The following is a 21,528-nucleotide window of genomic DNA, read 5'->3' on the forward strand; positions in this document are numbered from 1 at the left end:
GGGCTTTGAGGGAGGGATTGGTGTTCTGCTCAAGGTGCCTGCTCAAGGTATAGCAGAAGAGCAAGCTTTGTAGGTTAGAGTTTAGTTCTTGGATGAGGGCTAGGGTTAAGGCTGGCATTTTAATTCTTGGTTAGGCTTAATCATCCTTCTGGTCGCCCTTCTAGTAGAAGATGGGTATGACATCTGCCTTTTCCAAGTCCTGAGGAACGTCTTTGATCAATCTGTCATTTCCAAAGTCTTTGAGATATGTCTTATGACGATGTCTGCAGCTCCACCAGCACCTCTCTCACCCTTCCAAAACCACCTCTAAGAAACCTGAAGACTGACCAGGGGGATGATGAAGGTTTGGGAAAGGGCTTGGTTAAAATCTCTAGAAAGGACTGTTCTGTGCTTCACACGGAGAGCGATGATGGTGTCATAGAAAATGGTGACACTCGTGAGGACAGAAGAGCAGGTGGATAAGGCCTTGGGCCTGCCAACGCAGGATGCACACACATGAAAACTGCAGGGGAGGGAAGAGGAAGATTGGATCCAAACTGCAGATTATGAAAGCAAAGACCATGAGTATCAATGGGGCCTTGCAGGAGAGTTCCAGCAATGGGGCAAAAATCACAGGAGGGGACCATGACACCGGGGCCACAGAACTGTAGTTGGCAGGAAGAAAAATAATTACTGTACATGAGAGAAATACCCCTGGTTCAGGTACTGCTGCCTTCTGGAGTCAGACCTTCCACTTCACGACTCTTGCAGAGAACAGGGATGGCATACAGCCCAGGGCTGACCGTAGGACATGGCCTCCAGCAGGAAGCACTCAGTTCATGCAGAAGTTGCAGCTGATAGCAGTCCCAATTCTGTGAGCAATGGGGGTGCTGTCCCCAGTCAGGAAACTGTCCTGCATCTGGCACAGGGTGGTGGAGCTGTACAAGGTCTGCAAGGAGAACAAATCTCCCCCAGGAAGAAGGCCACGGGCATCTGCAGGTGTTTGCTTGTAGGCACCAGCACGATGATGAGGGTGTTCCACATCCCAGTCACCGTGCTGGTCATGCGAAAGATGAGGAATATACTTATCTAAGGGTTGAAGACCTTTCATATTCACCGTAGGGGAAAGTCAATCAATGCTGTCTTATTGTCCCATTTGCCTTTCTTCATGGAATATGTTTTAGAACATTCTGGTCTCCTCTCTCTTGTTGGGACACGAATCACCAAGATGTTTCTTCTCAGTTTGTAAAAGAAATGGTGAACAAAGCTCAGAGAGGTGAAATTATCTCTGCCTGTCATGGCTGAGGTGTTCCACACCGTGGAAAAGGAATAGGGTTTTAAGGGAGGCTGTCATTTGTACTCCTGGTAGACATCCTCACTCTAATAGCAGAAATCACACTTCTAAAATCCATCTCCCCTTTGTTCAGAGAGGAGCAGTCGGTGATGCCTTCAGTCTGCCTCAAACACCACACCCCAGGAGAGACCCTGCTGCCTTCAGGAGCTGTCAGTCCCGAGGCCTTGGGGACACCTCGAGGGAGCCCAAAGGCACAGAGCAAGCGATGTCATGGTCGGGTGCTGTGCTGCTGAACTGGGCCGGGCTCCTGGGCCCAAGGGGAGCTCCTGGCAAGCGGGCAGCGCTGCAGAGAGCCAGCTCTGCCCAGGAGCAGCTCCTCTGCCCAGCGCAGCAGGGCTGGGGGCTCTGACCGCAGGTGGCATGGGGAGAGGAGAGAAGGAGAGAGGGCTTGGAGGCAGTGAGGAGCACAACAACAGAGGGCAGCGTGTGGCAGGACAGATCTGCAGGCTCTTGACACAGTGAGTCTCTGGCAGCAGGGCAATGCAGGTGTAGTTGCCAAAGGGGTCTTCTACAGCTGGCACATCCAATGCCTGATATAGCATATGTCCAGATGGTTCTCTCTGTTTTTTCCAGCGAAGAGTGGAAGATGTTGTAGAGAATGTCTTTTATGAGGAAGCATCTCAAGAGAAAGACCGAGGCTTGTTTTATCTGAAGGGGAAGGCTTTTTTGAACTCTATGGTTTAAGATTTCTGCTGCAAAGTTTTTACTGGTTTCATGGTAATGGGTTGTCAGGATTGTACAGGAGACTGAATCTACTAGAGCATTGCACTGAGAGATCAGTATGTCAGCAATGAACTTCACAAAGACCCTTCAGCCACCTCAGCTTAAAGACTGCACCAACATCACGTTTGTGGTCTCCTCAGGTTTTAACTGAGCTGATCTTTAGGAGCTGCAGCCCCTGTGATGCCCATGGACAGGACCCTGTACTCAGGAGTCCTCTGCAGGGCAGAACTCAGCACACAGCTTATGGGATGGGGTCTGTGAGCGTGGACAGGGAGGAGATGTGGGGACAGAGAACCCGCTCCCAGCAGGGATATGGGCAGGCAGCAGGGACATGGGCAGGTGGTGAGAGGGAGCTGCTGCCAGAAATGCTGTGCGAGGGAGGGCTCAGGCACCTCCCTGCCATCCCCTGCAGGGCAGGCACCTTCCCTGGGACACCCCCTGCTCTCCTCTCCCGCCAGCAGAGCCTCTGCCCTCAAGCCCCTGGTGTCCCCAGCAGGAGCTGCCTCCTCTGCAGACAGATCTGTGGCAGAGGAGGGTCTCCTGAGTGTCTGTCTGTCCCTCTCTGGCCTTGCCTCCCCTGGCAGGAGCACGCTGGCATTCCTCCTTGCTTCTCCACCTGGCCGTGCTGCTGCTGGTCTTGTTCCCAGGCTGGCTGGGGATAGGGGTTTCACATGCCCATGGAGTGAGCCCTCGTTGTGCTTGGGGGAAGGGGAGTATGGGGACAGGGTGGGGGGTCTGGAGATGTGCACTTTGAGCCTTGATTCCTCAGGAATCTCTCAGAAGTGTCCTTGTTCTTTTCAGTCAAACATTTGAGTAGAATTTTCCTGCAGCTCTCACAAGGCAGCTGAGACCGGACTTGATGGACAGACTGGCTGTCCTCCCTGAAGGACACTCTGCACTAAAGTGACAGTCCCTTTTTCTCTGATGATGATCCACAAGGATTCACTTTGAGCCCAGCAGAAATAACCAGGATTTGTGGCTTAGAAACACTCCTCAGCAGTGGTGGGACAGCTGAAACAAAAAATAAAAAATAAAAATAAAAAATAAATTAAAAAGAAAGCCGCCACAGCTCTGTTCTGCAGTTTGGTGAACTGGGAGCAACACTGCGGCAAAACTCTTTTGATATCAGGATGGAAGTGAAACCGACATTCCCCCATGTTCCTCTTCACCTCTTGCTGTAGGACAGGACTGACTCCTTTGCCCATAGTAAAGCCCCCTGTTCCAACAGAGACCCTCAGGCAGAATGAATCAGGACACATGATAGGAATCTGCCAAATATTTGCCAGAAAGTGGACGATATATTTGATGATTTTAAATGAGAAATGGAATTAGTTCTCCTCTGATACGTTTGTTGTACTTTATTACTGTCATCCTCTTCTTTGTTTAGGATCACATCCCCAAAAAAGCAGATGTCCAACAGAAGTGCCATCACTGAGTTCCTCCTCCTGCTGGCATTCGCAGACACGCGGGAGCTGCAGCTCCTGCACTTCGCGCTCTTCCTGGCCATCTACCTGGCTGCCCTCCTGGGCAACGGCCTCATCCTCACAGCCGTAGCCTGCAACCACCGCCTCCACGCCCCCATGTACTTCTTCCTCCTCAACCTCGCCCTCCTCGACCTGGGCTGCATCTCCACCACTCTCCCCAAAGCCATGGCCAATTCCCTCTGGGACACCAGGGCCATCTCCTATGCAGGATGTGCTGCACAGGTCTTTCTCTTTGCCTTCTTGGCTGGTACAGAGTTTTCCCTTCTCACCATCATGGCCTACGACCGCTACGTTGCCATCTGCAAGCCCCTGCACTATGGGACCCTCCTGGGCAGCAGAGCTTGTGCCCAGATGGCAGCAGCTGCCTGGGGCAGTGGCTTTCTCAATGGTGTCCTGCACACGGCCAGTACATTTTCCCTGCCCCTCTGCCAAGGCAATGCTGTGGACCAGTTCTTCTGTGAAATCCCCCAGATCCTCAAGCTCTCCTGCTCAGATGCCTACCTCAGGGAAGTTGGGGCACTTGTCTTTACTCTTTCTTTAGTATTTCTTTGCTTTGTTTACATTTTGGTGTCTTATGTGCAGATCTTCAAGGCTGTGCTGAGGATGCCCTCTGAGCAGGGACGGCACAAAGCCTTTTCCACGTGCCTCCCTCACCTTGCTGTGGTCTCTCTGACTGTTAGCACTGGCTTGTTTGCCTACCTGAAGCCTCCCTCCATCACCTCCCAGTCACTGGACCTGGTGGTGTCTTTTCTGTACTCAGTGTTGCCTCCAGCAGTGAACCCTCTCATCTACAGCATGAGGAATCAGGAGCTCAAATATGCAGTGAGGAAAATATTTCTATATAGAGTTCTTCATCATCAATAACGACTTCATTATTGTGATTATTATCATATCATTTTCGTCATTATACTTATTATCAAAATGTAATATTAGAAATAATCTTAACAGGACTAGCTGGTTATTTGGGAAACTGATAGAATGATTTCTTTAAGTATATTTTTATTAATATTTTAAGAAAAATTTTTATTGATAGAAATAATGTTATTCTTGTCCTGCTGCATACCAAGTTTTAAAATTATTTTTAACCAGTCATAGAATTATGGAATCATAGATTGGCCTGGGTTGGAAAGGACCTCAAAGATCATCTAGTTCCAACCCCCCTGCCATAGGCAGTGACACCTCCCAGTGGATCTGGTTTGCTCAGGACTTCATTTAACTTGCTCTTGAAGACCTGCAGGGGTGGGGCATCCAATACAGAATCACAGAATCACAGAATCACAGAATCGAAGGCGTTGGAAGGGACCTCGAAAGATCATCGGGTCCAACCCCCTTGCCAAAGCAGGTTCCTTAGAGCAGGCTGCCCAGGTAGGCGTCCAGACGGGCCTTGAATATCTCCAGAGAAGGAGACTCTGCAACTTCCCTGGGAAGCCTGTTCCAGTTCTCCGTCACCCTCATTGTGAAGAAGTTCTTTCGCATGTTAGTGCGGAACTTCCTGTGCTCTATCTTGTGGCCATTACCCCTTGTCCTATCCCCACAAAGCACTGAAAAGAGGTTGGCCAAATCCCTTTGTCTCCCACACCTTAGGTATTTATACACATTGAGGAGATCCCCTCTAAGTCTTCTCCAGGCTGAACAGACCCAGGTCAGCCTTTCCTCGTAGGGAAGATGCTTCAGGCCCCATATCGTCTTTGTGGCCCTCCGCTGGACTCTTTCCAGGAGAACCCTGTCTTTTTTGTACCGGGGAGCCCAGAACTGGACACAGTGCTCCAGGTGAGGCCTGACCAGGGCAGAGTAGAGGGGGAGGATCACCTCCCTTGACCTGCTGGCCACGCTTCTTTTAATGCACGCCAGGATCCCATTGGCCCTCTTGGCCATGAGGTCACACTGCCGGCTCATGGTCAACCTGTCATCCACCAGAACCCCCAGGTCCTTCTCCTCAGAGCTCCTCTCCAGCAGGTCATCCCCCAGCCTGTACTGATACGTCCGTTTGTTCCTTCCCAGGTGTAGGACTCTACACTTGCTCTTATTAAACCTCATTTGGTTTCTTCCTGCCCATCTCTCCAGCCGGTCCAGGTCTCGCTGAATGGCAGCACAGCCTTCTGGCGTGTCAGCCACTCCTCCCAGCTTTGTGTCATCGGCGTACTTGCTGAGGGCAGACACTATTCTCTCATCAAGGTCATCGATGAAGATGTTGAACAAGACCGGACCCAGCACCGACCCCTGGGGAATGCCGCTAGTCACAGGTCTCCAGCCGGACTCTGCACCACTGATCACCACGCTCTGAGATTGGCCAGTCAGCCAGTTCTTAACCCACCTAACTGTCCACTCCTCTATCCCACACTTTCTCGGCTTTGCTATCAGGATGTAATGGGAGACAGCATCGAAAGCCTTGCTAAAGTCAAGGTAGATGACATCCACTGCTCTGCCCCCATCTACCCAGATACCTCTGTGGAAAACCTGTTCCAGTGCCTCACTATCCTCTGAGTGAAAAATTTCCTTCTAACCTCTAATCTGAATATCCCCTCTTTTAGTTTAAAACCATATCCCCTTGTCCTATCATTATCTATGTGAGTAAAGAGTCCTTCTCTAATCAGTGCAACCCACTTGCTCCATGTAGCATCAGCTGCATGACGTGTAGAGGGGAACCTTCCTTTGAACATCCAGCATAGTACCAGCAGTCAGGGTGCCAGGAGGAGATGCGCTTCAGTACCAACCACTTCTGAAGCAGATCGAACTCCTTCATATGCTGCCAATATTTCCTTTTTGGCTGGAGTGTAGCGGGCCTCAGATCTTCTGTATCCCCGACTCCAAAACCCTAGGGGTCGACCTCAAGTTTCCCCAGGCTCTTTCTGCCAGAGGCTCCAGGTGGGACCATTCTCCCTGGCTGCAGTGTAGAGCACATTCTTTACATCTGGTCCTGTTCGGACTGGCCCAAGGGCTACTGCATGAACAACAGTCCTGCTTAAGTCCTTAACAAATTAAGTCCTGCTTAATTTGTTCAAAGGCTTGTCGTTGCTCAGGGCCTCATTTGAAATCATTCTTCTTACGGGTTACTTGGTAGAGCGGGTTTACAATCAGACTGTAATTTGGAATATGCATTCTCCAAAACCCCATGACACCTAGGAGAGTTTGTGTTTCTTTTTTGCTAGTTGGCGGAGACATAGCTGTTATTTTGTTGATCGCATCCATTGGGATTTGACGACATCCATCTTGCCATTTTATTCCTAAAAGCTGGATCTCTCGTGCAGGTCCTTTGACTTTATTTTGTTTTGTTTTGGGGTAAAAACAGCTTTCAGAAGGATTTGAATTATTTTTGTCCCCTTCTCAAATACTTCTTCTGCTGTGTTGCCCCACATGATGATGTCATCAATGTATTGCAGGTGTTCAGGAGCTTCCCCCGGTTCCAGGGCAGTCTGGATCAGTCCATGGCAAATGGTAGGGCTGTTTCCAGCCCTGGGCCAGTCGATTCCAGGTGTATTGGACACCCCTCCAAGTGAAAGCAAACTGTGGTCTGCACTCTGCTGCTCGGGGGATGGAGAAAAATGCATTAGTGATATCAGTTCTGGCGTACGACTTGGCTGCCTTCAATTCCAGTTTGTACTGGAGTTCTAGTATGTCCGGCACTGCAGCACTCAGCGGTGGTGTGCCTTTGTTCAGGCCACGATAGTCCACTGTTAGTCTCCACTCACCATTAGACTTTCGCACTGGCCATATGGGACTATTAAAAGGTGAATGAGTCTTGCTGATCAATCCTTGGCTCTCCAGTTGATGAATTAGCTTATGGATGGGAATCAGGGAGTCTCGGTGAGATATTGCTGCCGGTGCACAGTTGTGGTAGCGATTGGCACTTGCTGTTCTTCAACCCTCAGCAGCCCCACAACAGAAGGGTCCTCTGAGAGACCAGGCAAGGTAGACAACTGTTTAATGTCCTCTGTCTCTAAGGCAGCTATGCCAAAAGCCCAGCAGAACCCTTTTGGGTCCTTGAAATATCCTCTTCTGAGATGTCTATGCCAAGGATGCATGGAGCATCTGGGCCAGTCACAATATGGTGCTTTTGCCACTCATTCCCAGTTAGACTCACTTCAGCCTCCAGTACAGTTAACTGCTGGGATCCCCCCATCACCCCATAAATACAGATGGGTTCAGGCCTTTTATAGCCTGATGGCATTACAGTACACTGTGCACCGGTGTCTACTGAAGCCTTATACTTCTGTGCGTCTGACATGCTAGGCCATCGAATCCACACAGTCCAATAAACTCGATTGTCCCTTTCCTCCCCCTGGCTGGAGGCAGGGCTCCTCTAATCCTGGTCAGAATCTTTATTTCTGTGTCTGAAGGACTGCCTGCTGGAAGTTGGAGCAGCAAGCTTCTCAGAGAACCCCTTTTTCCCAATTGTTTTCTTTTGCAACTCATGTACCCGTGCCTCTAGGGTCGCAGTAGATTTTCCATCCCATTTTCTCATGTCCTCTCCGTGGTCACGTAGGTAGAACCACAGGGTGGCACGGGGTGTGTGCCCACTGTATCATCTTCCTTGCATGGATGGACGCTTACCCCTGATAGCTGAGACTCTGGCTTGTACAGGTGGGGAGGAAAATAATCTCTCTTCAAGTTGGTGGACCTTTTCAGAAAGTTTCTCCAAAGTATTCTCTTTTAGTTGATTGACACTTTCAGAAAGTTTCTCCACAGCCGAGATGCAGGCCTGTAGGGAAGAGGAGATACTTTCTTCGTACTGCTGGAATTGTTTAGTCAATTCATCCACTGTGGGTTCCTCATCTTCTTTCCAGGCCATTACTGCCAATGAGCTGGCGTATGATGATGGTGCACTCTGCACAAACTTCCACCACATGGGTCATGAACACTTGACTTCATCTGGACCTGTGGATATTTGTTCGTTGTCTCGGTCTCTATAAATCACCTCCCGTACAGCTAATTCCCTCAGGTACTCGATTCCCTTTTCCCTAGTGGTCCACTGGTAGACATACAAGTTCTTCATTGAAGGGATACCTTTCCTTCACATCTGACAGGAGACGCCTCCAGAGGCTGTAGCCTGTTGCTCCATCTCCAATTGCTTTGTCAATGCCTGCATCTCTAGCAAGGGATTCCAGCCACCTGGCTTCCCTGCCCGCTAATTCCAGACAATTGACTCTGTTGTCCCAGCACTGGAGCAGCCAGGTGACTAACTGCTCACCTATACAGTGACCGAAATCTTTTTTCACATCTCATAGCTCACTCTGGTATAGGTTTCAGCTAGATACTGTTGTTTTTGCAACATCTTCATCTTCAGCCTCTTGTTTCTCTGATGGCCCTGCCTTGTCTTCTCCATACTTAGTCTTAATAGGAGTTTTTCTGCATTCTAAATGATCTGACTCTCTATACCATTTTTTCACCTTGGTTACAGGAGCAACATGCACTGCTACAGTTCATTTCTCTGACCCAGCCACAGGGCCTGTCACAGGGGTTGGAATAAACTCTGGGCCAGCCACAGGGGTTGGGACAACTGCAGGGCCCGCCACAGGGGTTTGAACAAACGCTAAGCCCGCCACAGGGTTTGAAACAACTGCTGGGCCTGCCACAGGAGCTGGGACGACCGCTGGGCCTGCCACAGGGGTTGGAATGACAGCTGGGCCTGTCACAGGAGCTGGAATGACCGCTGGGCCCATCACAAGGATTGGAGCGGCCGCAGGAGCTGGAGAGGCCACAGAAGCTGGAGTGGCTGCAGGAGCTGGAGAGGCTGCAGGAGCTGAAGAGGCTGCAGGAGCTGGAAAGGCCGCAGGGGCTGGAGCAGCCACAGGGGCTGGAGAGGCTGGAGCTGGAGAGGTCGCAGGGGCTAAAGTGGCTGCAGAGGTTGGAGTGGCTGCAGGGGCTGAGGTGGCCACAGGGTCCATCACAGGGGTTGGAGTGGCTGCAGAGGTTGGCATGGCCATTGGGCCTGTCACAGGACTTGGAGTCGCCGCAGGGTCTGTCACTAGGTTTATAGTAACATCGATTGCAACTCGATAGGCATAGGCCAGACCCCACCACATTGCAGTGATTTACGTCTCTTTGGAATTGCCAGAGTGATGACACCCCTTTTTCAAGCATTCTACCAGTTTTTTAGGATTTTGCAGTTGTTCAGGGGTGAATTTCCAAAGCACTGGAGGTGCCCACTGCCCTAGAAACCTGCCCATATCTTCCCACACTCCCTGCCACTCGTGACTATCCTGCCTCAGGACAGATCTCTGGATGGCATTCCTAAGTAGTTGTTTAACCTTAAACAAAATCTGAAGTGCATTCAGGAGACATAACAATAAGAACGTGCTGGTCTGAATATCCCAAGGATATTCAAAATCTTGAAGAACTATCGTAACTAGCCCAGAGGATAAGAGGAGGGTGAAGGACAAAGGGAGAGTGAACAAGTAGGAAAAAATATCTCCCCCTGTCCCCTCCATAGACTGGCTCTCTGAAGAAAAAAGGCAATAGGTATAATTGTTAATAGTTTCTGAGATATGGTTTCCAAAGTATAGAGTCAACGACAGTGCTGAGTACAAATACCAGGTTAGGGTCACGATCAGAAATTTCATCATATCATAAGCCAGTGTTACACCACACAGTAAAATAATGATCTTAAACCAGGTCCTGGAAAGGATAAACAGCACAACAGGGAACACATACAGTAAGTAATGTGCTATATAACTCAGTTTGGAAAACAGGCACAGCAGACCCGAAATCAAAGCAATCAGCATTGTGACTAGCAAATATTCAGCAGGTCTAATAGAATCATAGAATCATAGAACATCCCAAGTTGGAAGGGACCCATAAGGATCATCAAGTTCAACTCCTGGCACCGCACAGGTCTGCCCAAAAGTTTAGACCATGTGACTAAGTGCACAGTCCAATCTCTTCTTAAATTCAGACAGGCTTGGTGCAGTGAATATAATACTTAATACTTATACCAATTTTAGTTTAACACACTCTGGTCAGATCTGTCATTATCTGAACCCTTCGAGGCTCCACGTTGGGTGCCAAAAAGGACTGTTGTGGTTTAACCCGGCTGGCAGCTAAACACCACACAGCCATTCGTTCACCCTTCTCTCTCCCTCTCTGGAATAGGGGAGAGAAACAGGAAAATGAAGCCTGTGGGTTGAGATAGAGACAGTTTATTAGGACAGAAAATAATAATAATAATAATAATAATAATAATAATAATAATAATAGTATTACTAATAATAATGTGTACGAAACAAGTGATGCACAATGCAATTGCTCACCACCCGTTGATCGATGCCCAGCCTATCCCCGAGCAGCCAGTCCCCCCACCCCTGCTAGCCACCCCTATATATTGTTTAGCATGGTGTCAGATGGTATGGAATACCCCTTTGGCCAGTTGGGGTCAGCTGTCCTGGGTCTGTCCCCTCCCAGCTCCTGCTGCACCCCCAGCCTGCCCGCTGGCAGGACAGAGCGAGAAGCTGAAAAGTCCTTGGCTTAGTGTAAGCACTGCTCTGCAACAATTAAAACATCAGTGTGTTATCAACATTATTCTCATCCTAAATCCCAAACACAGCACCCTACCAGCTACTAGGAGGAATATTAACTCTATCCTAGCTGAAACCAGGACAAATAATTATTAAGGAAAGATTATTACTAATTAGACCATTTAACTAAAGGGAAAAAAGGGAAAGGGGAAAAGGGAGGGGAAAAGGAAAAAAAAAAAAAAATAAAGGCTGTGTAAAGGGAGTGCAGAGGAAAGAAATTGCTCTCTACTTCCCACAAATGAGCAATGCTCACATCCTTGAAGCAGGGCCTCAACGCACGTAGCCATTGTTCAGGAGGACAGACGTTTTTGCAACGAGAGCCCACCCCTCCCCTCTGCTTCCTTTTTCCACCTTTTATTGCTGAGTGTGACATCATATGGAATGGAATATTCCTTTGGTTGGTTTAGGTCGGCTTCCCTGGTGATGTTCCTTTTTCACTTTTTGCCCACCTCTAGCCTGCTGGCTCTGGGAGGGTTAGAGAGAGTCCTGATGCTGTGCCAGCACTGCTCAGCAGCAGACACGACGCTGGTGTGATAGCAGTGCTGTTCTAGCTACAAGTGCAGAGCACAGCACTGTATGGGCTGCTGCAGGGAAAGTTAACATCCCAGCCAGACCCATTACACACTGCTCCAGACTGTTAGTAATGCTCAATAAATTATCTTAATCTCCCTACACTGAGTCTGCTTTGCACATGACTGCAATTGGTGACTGATCTGACTGTCCTTTAAAACAGCCCTGGAGCCCTTTTCCACTCTGTTTTCTCCATCTACTTCTTTCAGGAGCGGGGGTGAAAGAGTGGTGGAGTTGAGCTGCCCATCAGTGTGAAACGACCCCAATGCTCAACCCTATTGCTGGCAACAGCTTTGAAAGAAGAGGCATGATTTCAGGTAGTGCATTGGGGAAGATCCTGTTTTATTAAGCAGATGCCAAGGGAGAGTGCTGACAAACAGGTAGTCAAATAATGTCCAGAGTAAACAGAGCAGTTTCATACCTCAGGAGATGAGGGATGAATAAATACTTTTTTTCTAAGAAAGAAATAGTTGGAAATGACATTGAAGACAATTATAAAATAATGAGAATGAAAGTAAGTACCATGCAGGCCTGCAACGGAAAACAAGCAAAGTCATTTGTGGAGAAAGGGGAAAAAATTATCAATCTTAAGAAAAATCCATGTAATCACTTTCCTGATAGCACGCTTGAGCTCCTCGTTTCTCATGCTGTAGATGAGAGGATTGAATATTGGGGGCATGACTGAATAGAGAACTGCCACCACCAGATCCAGGGATGGGGAGGAGATGGAGGGAGGCTTCAGGTAGGCGAAAAAGCCAGTGCTGAGGAACAGGGAGACCACGGCCAGGTGAGGGAGGCACGTGGAAAAGGCTTTGTGCCGGCCCTGCTCAGATTGCATCCTCAGCACGGCCCTGATGATCTGAACATAGGACAGTATGATGAAAACAAAACAGACAAATGCTAAACAGAAACCAGCCAGTAGAAGCCAAACTTCCTTCAGGTAGGAGTCTGTGCAGGACAGCTTGAGGATCTGGGGGATTTCACAGAAGAACTGGTCCAGGATATTTCCTCCACAGAGTGGCAGTGAAAATGAATTGGCAGTGTGCAGCAGAGCATAGAGAACCCCACTGCCCCAGGCAGCTGCTGCCATCTGGGCACAAGCTCTGCTGCCCAGGAGGGTCCCGTAGTGCAGGGGCTTGCAGATGGCAACGTAGCGGTCATAGGACATGATGGTGAGAACAGAAAACTCTGCTAAAAACAAACAGAAAAAGAAAAAGACCTGTGCAGCACATCCTGCATAGGAAATGGCCCTGGTGTCCCAGAGGGAATTGGCCATGGCTTTGGGGAGAGTGGTGGAGATGCAGCCCAGGTCGAGGAGGGCGAGGTTGAGGAGGAAGAAGTACATGGGGGTGTGGAGGCGGTGGTCGCAGGCTACGGCGGTGAGGATGAGGCCGTTGCCCAGGAGGGCAGCCAGGTAGATGCCCAGGAAGAGCGCGAAGTGCAGGAGCCGCAGCTCCCGCGTGTCTGTGAATGCCAGGAGAAGAAACTCGGTGATGGAGCTACTGTTGGACATTTGATTCCTCTGGGCATGGAGACCTGTCTGAGAAAGAAAATACAGCAAAATGTCAGGCTAGACTGTGTGAGCAAAATGTACTCCGTTTCTTCTTAAACCTCAGAAATGATGTTTCCCTTTAAGGAAGACCTCTGCAAGTGTCTTTCTACAGCCCTGCTTGGAGGTGCATGAGAGTGCTACTGGGAGCAGTGACTATGGAAACCCTTTGCATTTCTGTTGCACTCCAGGTGAAATCTTGTGGGTCCTGCAAGGCAACAACTCTGTCTTTTAGATCAGAGCAAGGGAAGTAATCTGGGTATGGAGAGCTGTCTGAGGAGGAAAAAACAGGAAAACATTAGGACAGAACTCTGTGATCAAACCTACTCCATTTCTTGTAGAAACCTCCCCGACTGCCTCTGCCCTTCCAGGAAAGCCTTTGCAGGTCCCTTTCATGAGCTGTGATTGGTGCTGACTGACGGTACCACCAGGATCAGAGGTGCTCTGGAGGAGGGAGTCCTGCCCTACAGAGTTAGGTAGATGACAACATGGGCTTTTCTCAGATAGAATACAGTTGAGCTATCAAAGATTTTTCAGCATGACTGTCCCTCAGGGCAGAGTGGGGGCAGCTGGTGTATCCATCAGTCTTGGTCTCAGCTGCTCTGTACAGGCACCTCCGGAGGATGGTCACATTCAGCTGTTTCCCTGAAAATAACCTGGATGCTGCTGAGAGCAGAGGAATCCAGGTTCAAAGGGCAGATCTCCAAACACCTCACCCATTTCATCATACCTGAGGAAGATCTCAGCTCTCTGCTCTTCACCACAGACACAGAGGGATCACAGCAGCTGCCCACATACAGCCATGCAGCAGCATTTCTATGGCCTTAGGACTGATGTCTCTTCTCCATGGAGCTGCTAGATAACACAGAGCTGCTAGGGCAGAGCTGTACCCTTGAGCATGGCAGCCTGCAGCCCAGCAGAAGCCCCATGTGAAGAGTCAAATATCCTTAGATGTGGTGTCCTGAAGGGAGAGTTCCTTCCTTCCCCAACACACTTTAGAGGCCCAAAAGTTAGGAGGGAACATGGATGCTTTTTGTTCATGCACATACCTGAGCAATAAGAACAACATCGTCACTGTTTGAGCTGCATATGAATTATGATCCCCAATGCAGCTCGAACAGTGACGATGTTGTTCCTATCAGTCACAAACACATGCTTTCTCAGCAGCAGCTTCATTCTCCTCTCTGGCTGGAGCTCTGGTTTGTGCTGGCTGTGCACTGTTTGGAGCAGCGGCCTCTGCCCATGAGCTCTCAAGGACTCTGCCCTGCTGTGCAGCAGTGTGTTCCTGGGAAAGGAACTGAACGTTCTGGGAAAGGAACGTTCTGAAACACATACTTTTGTTCAGATGTAGTGCATCTATAATAAAGAAAGGCGGTTCAACATCCTCCAGCAGGATAACCCCAGGGACACTGCTGGATCACCTTTAACCAGAGTGACCTGAACAGAGCCAACTCATTTCCTGGCACTAGGCACTGCAGTGCCCTGAGCCATTTTGGCTAGAACAGCTTGGGCACTTTGCTCCCAGTGACACATCTCCAGAGCAGGACTCACTGTTCTGGTGTTTGAGCTCTGGCTTTAATCCCGCTGCCCAGAGAGTCTGAGGAGAATAATAAGGGCAGGATGAATGGGAGGGGAAACAAAGAAATGTTCCAGTGCTTCTGCTGAGGAAAGCAAGAATGAGAGTGAGAGGTGAGCACTGGGAGTGTCCTCTTGTTCTGAAGGCTGGGCAGCCAAGAGGCTAACAGTTAGAGACCCCATGATTGTGGGGGCAGAGGCTTTGCTGGATGGGAGAGCATACAACACGGCTGCTCAGGGGAAGACGTCTCGTCTGCAGTGCAGGGATGGCACGGAGTGGAGTACAGAACCGCCGCCGCCAGGTTCGGGTTTGGGGAGGACGCCACATGTGGTCATGGAGCTTTCTATGGCCTGAAGGGCAGGAAAGGGACTTGCTGTGATCCTTATAACCTCCTAGTGATGCTTCAGGAGCCTCAGGCTCTTCTTGGAAATAAGAGCCTCTATTTCTATTCTGGCTGAGACAAAGAAGAAAAAAATGAAAGCAGAGACTCAGGAAAGCAGAGATTCAAGGTGCTAACCCCTGCCTTTTGTCTTCTCTTGCGATGTCCCCTTGGATACATCCTGCTTGCGCTATGGAGCAGGCTGTCCCAGGCAGCAGCCTCCCTCCAGCAGCAGGACCCTGCCCTGCCGGGGGGGCTCCTTCCACCCGCAGCTTCTCCCCGCAGCGCCCTGGGCAGCTCCCCGCGCAGGCTGAGTGCTGAGCCTGGCAGGCGGCAGAGGCCCTGCCCCGGCACACAGCCCCTGGGGCACAGCAGGGATCCTGCTCTGCACCACAGCCCGGGCACCCCTGCCCGCACCCGCGGCTTCTCCTTCCTCCAGGAGCTGCGGCTGCATTGCCCTCCAGCCAGAGACTTACCGGGGTCAGGGCTGGCAAGTGTTCTCCCCCAGCGAGCTCTGTGCATCCTGCCACTTCTGCCTGCCTTTACCCACTCTGTCTCTGCAGGCAGTGCCCCCAGCCCTGCTGCGCTGGGCAGAGGAGCTGCTCCTGGGCAGAGCTGGCTCTCTGCAGCGCTGCCCGCTTGCCAGGAGCTCCCCTTGGGCCCAGGAGCCCGGCCCAGCTCAGCAGCACAGGCCCAGCCCAAGGCCTCCCTTGCTCTGCCCCCCACCAGGCTCCCTGCCCATGGCCCTGGGGCTGCAGGGGAACGTGCTGGGAAACAGCCTGAAGGGATCCCTGGGGTTCCCTCCCTCCCCTGGGCACACACACTTCTTCACAGCAGGCTCATTTCTCCTTGCAGAAAAAGAATTATGTATAACAATCACATCTTCTCTGAGAATTAGTTTGTTATGTCATGGACATGTCCACATGGCCTCATCTAACACCAGCAAGGTCTGCCTGCCTTTTATGCCCTGACACAGGACTCTGCCTGGGTACAAGAGGTGCTGGGTGGTGATAAAATCACTGGTACTTTGCAAACTACATCCTTATAGTCCGTGGGACAGTAGGGCCTACATTGAAGAATTCTTGGCTGTGACCAGGAGGTCCTGGTTCATTATGATCCCAGGAGAAAGGCACTCTAGGTCTTGTGCAGGGACAGTTGGCATGTTACCCCCCCCCCCCTTGCACTGCATTGCCTGTGGCCCCACAAGTCAGATGGGACAGAACACCTCATTGCTGTGCCGACACATCTGTGGCAGGATGTTCAGGGTCATTTTTGGAACTGCACCTGAAACCCCCATCCCTAGAGAGCCTAAACACAATAGCAGGAGCAGCATGAACGGGTGGAGAAATGTGGGGAAATATCACGGTGCTCACTCTGAGGAAGAAAAAGAGGCAGAGAAACCCCCCCCGAGAGCCTCACCCAGCTGTGCACAGCCCCCAGGGATGGGAACTGCTGGGCAGTCACTGGCATCCCCTCTGTCATGCAAGAGGAAAGGGGAGCATGTCCGCAGAGATGCGCCTCTCCTCTTCTGGGGCTCTGGTTGCAGACATGGCAGCTAATGGCCGGGACACCATGATCAGCTCCACATGATCCAGCAGGGTTCGCTTGCAGCATAGTCCAGCTGACACAGGACCACGTGTATCTCTGTGCAGTACAGTCAGGGACGGTAGTCCTGCCTTCAGCATGCCACAGGTCTCCTGAAATGAGAGACTTGGTCAGGCTGTAAGAGAGAGCCCAGATTCATGCAGAAGAGGAGTTCAGGCACAGTGAGGGGCTGCTGCATCCCAGGTGTCTTCGCTCCCATCTTTTGAAAAAAGCCCAGGCCAAGGAGAAGGTGAAAACCCCACCTTCCTGGAAGGGCTCCAAACAAGAGGCATATTGGTGCAGGAACACAGTGGTGATTCCTCCAGCACTCCACTTCCTATATTCAATGGCCTTTGTCACCATTTGGAGATGTTCCTGATGGATTTGTCAGGATCCTGTGGAAAAGAACTGGGCAGAAGGGAGGTGACTGTTTCTCATGACAGAAAAGGGAAATCTCTCGTCTCTCTCCTGAGCTGTGCCATCTCCATGCTGCTGACCTCCCAGGCCTCCAAATGACACATGCTGATGTCACAGGGGGATGCACTGCATCACCAGGATATCGTCACTGGAGCAGCGCCAGTGCCGGCACTTCCCTGCAAGGCCTGGTTCCTGCTGGGCACTGCTTGGGTGCTCCCCACCGCTGTCCTTCTGTGGCCAGGAGTGGGGGCAGCAGGCAGCAAGGTTGCACTGGGCGACCCTCGCTGACAGGTGGAGCAGGGGCACCTTGCAGAGGAGCTGTGGTTGAGGAGCCAGGGCGGGCATCCCTTGTCCTGAGCTGAGGGCCAGCAGCAAGCGAGATGGAGGGCTGCTGGAGGGTGACCATCACCTCCGACATGACTTCCATGTTCCCAGTGCTCCTGCAGCTCTCCTCCAAAGGTGAGGGTGTCAGGAGCCCCTTCCCAAGGGGTGACCCAGGGGCTGTCAGCTGTCCAAAGCTGCAAGTCCTGGGCTTTGGGGGGAGAGTGGACATGGTTGGTGGCTGCTGCAAGAGCCTTGCCTGAGTGTCCCTCTGGGCTCAGGGGACAATGTGGCAGTCAGGATTCCTTGGTCCTGATGCTAGGGCTGTCCTGAGCCTCAGGGCTCCTCTGGGCATGGCTCAGACTCCTTGTGATGGGGGGCAACGCAAGACCAGGTTCCCCTGGGAGCTAGTGCCTCTTTGGGATCTATTTCTGGGAGGAAAGACGTCCAGTGTCCCAGAGACTGGTGTGGCCTGCAGCTCCAACAGCTGTCTCAGGAATGTGCCAGAAATGCCTGAGTTGGGAAATCAAGCCTTCCCCTTCTACTTCTCTCCTTCAGGGGAACCTCTTTACATTCCCTTCGGTGCCACCAGGCTGGCAGAGCATGTCGTGGATGCTCAGATGCCATCCCTGGATGGCCACAGTCCTGGTGCTGAACCCTTTCCATGTCCCTGCGGGGGTGGTTTTATCCTGCTATGCATCTGAACTCCACCACAACCGCTCTTTCGTATCCCCACATACAAGGAAAAGGGGGAGAAAATATGACGAAAAGAGCCTGAGGGTTGAGATAAGAAGATGAGATCATCCTCCGTGCATTGTTACAGGCACCAATTATTACTCAGTCCTCGTGAGGCCACGCCTGGAATAGTGCGTCCATTTCTGGGCTCCCCCAGTAAAAGAGGGACATGGAAGTCCAGAGGAGGTCTATGAAGACGATTAGAGGAATTGGAGCACCTGTCGTACTAGGACAGGCTGAGGGAACTCTTTAGCCTGGAAAAGAGAAGACTGAGAGGGAATCTTAACCAATGTGTACAATTATCTGAGGGAAGGGTGTCCAGAGGATAGGGCCGGACTCTTTTCAGCGGTGCCCAGCAACACGACAAGAGGCAGGAGGCACAAACTGACACAGAGGAAGTTCCAGCTGAATATGAGAAAACATTTCTTTACTGTAAGGGTGACAGAGCACTGGAATAGGTTGCCCAGAGAGGTGGTGGAGTCTTCTCTGGAGATATTCAAAACCTGTCTGGATGCCATACTGTGCAACACGCACTAGGTGATACTGCTTGGCAGGGCGATTAGACTAGATGATCTTCAGAGGTCCCTTCCAACCTCGGCCATTCTGTGATTCTGTGATTCTGTGAGTGAAATGCAGCTGCGACCACAGGAAGGACGAGCCCTCTCCTTGGCTCTGTCCATGACTGGATGCCTTAGCATGCTGCACAGGAAAAGGGAGCATCTTGATAACATGCTAACACCCCTTTCACCTTCTCTGTGTCTGTGGTGCCCTCAAAGAACGTCCCTCAGTCCGAAGATCCAGCCCAGCTTCTTCTTGCATAAGGAACCTGGAGAAGTTGCCTCAGAAGTCTCAACACTGTGGTGCACACTGGCAAATACACACACACACAGGCAGACACAAACACACCATCACATACGCACACAGAGATGTGCACACAAGGCATGGACACAGCCGACCACACGCATACCTGGCCTGGCCACAACCTGGCCCCAATTCAGGTTGGGTAACTCTGGTGTTGCCCACCAACTGTACTACTCCAGTACCTTCAAGATTGTACAGTTTGGGTATCCAGGAGTTCCAGGCGCAGATAGGGAGTGCCTAATCATCCCAACTCACTGCAGTTGTAACAATGGCAAGCCTGAGATTACAGAGTGGCCCAGAGAGGTGGGGCTGCACCACCATGCATCTAAATTTGGTCGTCCACCTGTGTGGGTGACTCCACCTTGGGTGATCTCTCACTCTGTGGGGCTCCAGTCACTGCCCACCCTTGGCACGTGCTGCCAATGGAGAACCCCTGGACTCTCCAGGCAGCTCCACGTTGCTCTCCTGGAGGACGTCCTCTTCCCTGCCACATGTGGGACAGCTATGGAGATGTACCTCAGTGACCGTTCACCATCTCCACTGTCATCAGACAACCAACAGGTTACTCTTAAATCCTACCCTTGGTGTCTCACTCCACACGGTTTGGCAATGAGCTGTTTTTCACCCCAGTCAATAGAGCAAGAGGTTTTTGGGGTGCGGCTCCTCAGCTATGTTCTTGGCACCTCCTTGAAAGAAGAGCCAAGTCTTCAGGCACTTCATTGTGGAAATCCTGTTTTATTTCACAGATGCTAAGAGTCAGTGCTAACCTACTGTAAGACATACACTTCTAGTCTGAAGTGTAAACACTGTGGTTTCCTTCCTCAGTAGAATTCGACGGACTGCAAACATTTACCTGAAAACATAATAAATGTTAATGACATGGAAAATAACAATAACAATAATCATAATAAAACAAGGAGCAGACCTGCGAGGAGATGACTGAGGAGGTTATTTACGGAAAAAGAGGGAAAATTTATCATTATTCAGAAACATCCGCAAAATCATTTGCCTAAATGAACCCTTGAGTTCCTTGTTTCTCGTGCTATAGATGAAGGGGTTCAATGCTGGAGGTACAACCGAATACAGAACTGCCACTACCAGATGAAGGTATGTGGAGGAGATGGAGGGGGGCTTCAGGTAGGAAAACATGGCCGTGCTGATAAAGAGGGAGACCACAGCCAGGTGAGGGAGGCACGTGGAAAAGGCCTTGTGCTGTCCCTGCTCAGAGGACATCCTCAGCACAGTCTTGAAGATATGCACATAGGACAGCACAATGAAAACAAAACACCCCAAAAAGAGAAAACTACTAAATGTGAGAACTCTAAGATCCCTGCTATAGGAATGTGAGCAGGAGAGCTTGAGGATCTGAGGGATTTCACAGAAGAACTGGTCCACAGCATTGCCTTGGCAGAGGGGCAGGGAAAATGTATTGCCAGTGAGCAGCAGAGCATTGAGCAACCCACTGCCCCAGGCAGCTGCTGCCATCTGGGCACAAGCTCTGCTGCCCAGGAGGCTCCCATAGTGCAGGGGCTTGCAGATGGCAATGTAGCGGTCGTAGGACATGATGGTGAGAAGAGAATACTCTGCTGACATCAAAAAGACAAACAGAAAGAGCTGTGCAACACATCCCGCATAGGAAATGGCCCTGGTGTCCCAGAGGGAATTGGCCATGGCTTTGGGGAGAGTGGTGGAGATGCAGCCCAGGTCGAGGAGGGCGAGGTTGAGGAGGAAGAAGTACATGGGGGTGTGGAGGCGGTGGTCGCAGGCTACGGCGGTGAGGATGAGGCCGTTGCCCAGGAGGGCAGCCAGGTAGATGCCCAGGAAGAGCGCGAAGTGCAGGAGCTGCAGCTCCCGCGTGTCTGCGAATGCCAGGAGGAGGAACTCGCTGATGGAGCTGCTGTTGGACATCTGATGCCTCTTGGTATGGGGATCTGCACAGGAAGGGAAAGACAATGATATGTTAGGACAGGCTTTTCTGAGTGAAACCTATGCCATTCCCCCAGCCATACGGCCATGCTTTTTCTTTCTCTACTGCAATCTTTCATTCAGCTCCATGACATGAGCTTCATTTTTTAAGGTTCAGTGTGCAATGAGGAGCAAGGGCCTCTGCTCCCGGGCTCTCAAGGGAATCAGTCCTGACCCAGCGCAGTGAGTGTACAGGACCATGGCAGCAGGACAAGGTTTTATTTTCAGATTTTGAATTTTCATTTGATTTTCAAATGAAATCATTTCTTAGCCAGAAGGGCATGTCTGCATCTGCATTCCCAGAACTACAGAATGTAGTTGGCAGAAAAGTGCTTTAGGGCCATTTTTATTCTACACACCCTCATCCCCTTCATCATGCCCCAACAGTGTCCTCTGAAGTCAGAAATCCTGAGATTTTCTGCTTAACTCAGAGTGAATGTCTGTGAGACCTGAGAGGCAAAGGGATTCACTGTGGCTTGGTGCAGAGTGAAGGGAGCTGGCTGGGCTTGTTCCCAGCTGC

The 21,528-nt window shown here is 50.8% G+C and overlaps 3 protein-coding genes across 3 annotated transcripts; 1 reads left to right on the forward strand and 2 right to left on the reverse strand.

Annotated features, from left to right (window-relative positions):
• Window positions 1–3,465: 3,465 nt before the first annotated feature.
• LOC136787140 (olfactory receptor 14J1-like) lies at window positions 3,466–4,404 on the forward strand. The gene has a single exon (XM_066984273.1). The coding sequence runs from the start codon at window positions 3,466–3,468 to the stop codon at window positions 4,402–4,404; it is 939 nt and encodes a 312-aa protein (XP_066840374.1).
• Window positions 4,405–12,174: 7,770 nt separating this feature from the next.
• LOC125181854 (olfactory receptor 14A16-like) lies at window positions 12,175–14,200 on the reverse strand. Its single transcript, XM_048056854.2, has one exon. The coding sequence runs from the start codon at window positions 13,132–13,134 to the stop codon at window positions 12,175–12,177; it is 960 nt and encodes a 319-aa protein (XP_047912811.2). The 5' UTR covers window positions 13,135–14,200.
• Window positions 14,201–19,991: 5,791 nt separating this feature from the next.
• Window positions 19,992–21,209, reverse strand: LOC136787141 (olfactory receptor 14C36-like). The gene is made up of 2 exons (XM_066984274.1): window positions 21,184–21,209; window positions 19,992–20,853 (listed from the first exon to the last, which is right to left on the reverse strand). Exons 1-2 carry the CDS (start codon window positions 21,207–21,209, stop codon window positions 19,992–19,994), a joined length of 888 nt encoding a protein of 295 aa, XP_066840375.1.
• Between the last annotated feature and the right edge of the window lie 319 nt (window positions 21,210–21,528).

This window comes from Anser cygnoides, chromosome 28 (genome assembly GCF_040182565.1).
Source record: "Anser cygnoides isolate HZ-2024a breed goose chromosome 28, Taihu_goose_T2T_genome, whole genome shotgun sequence".
Taxonomy (NCBI): Eukaryota; Metazoa; Chordata; class Aves; order Anseriformes; family Anatidae; genus Anser; species Anser cygnoides.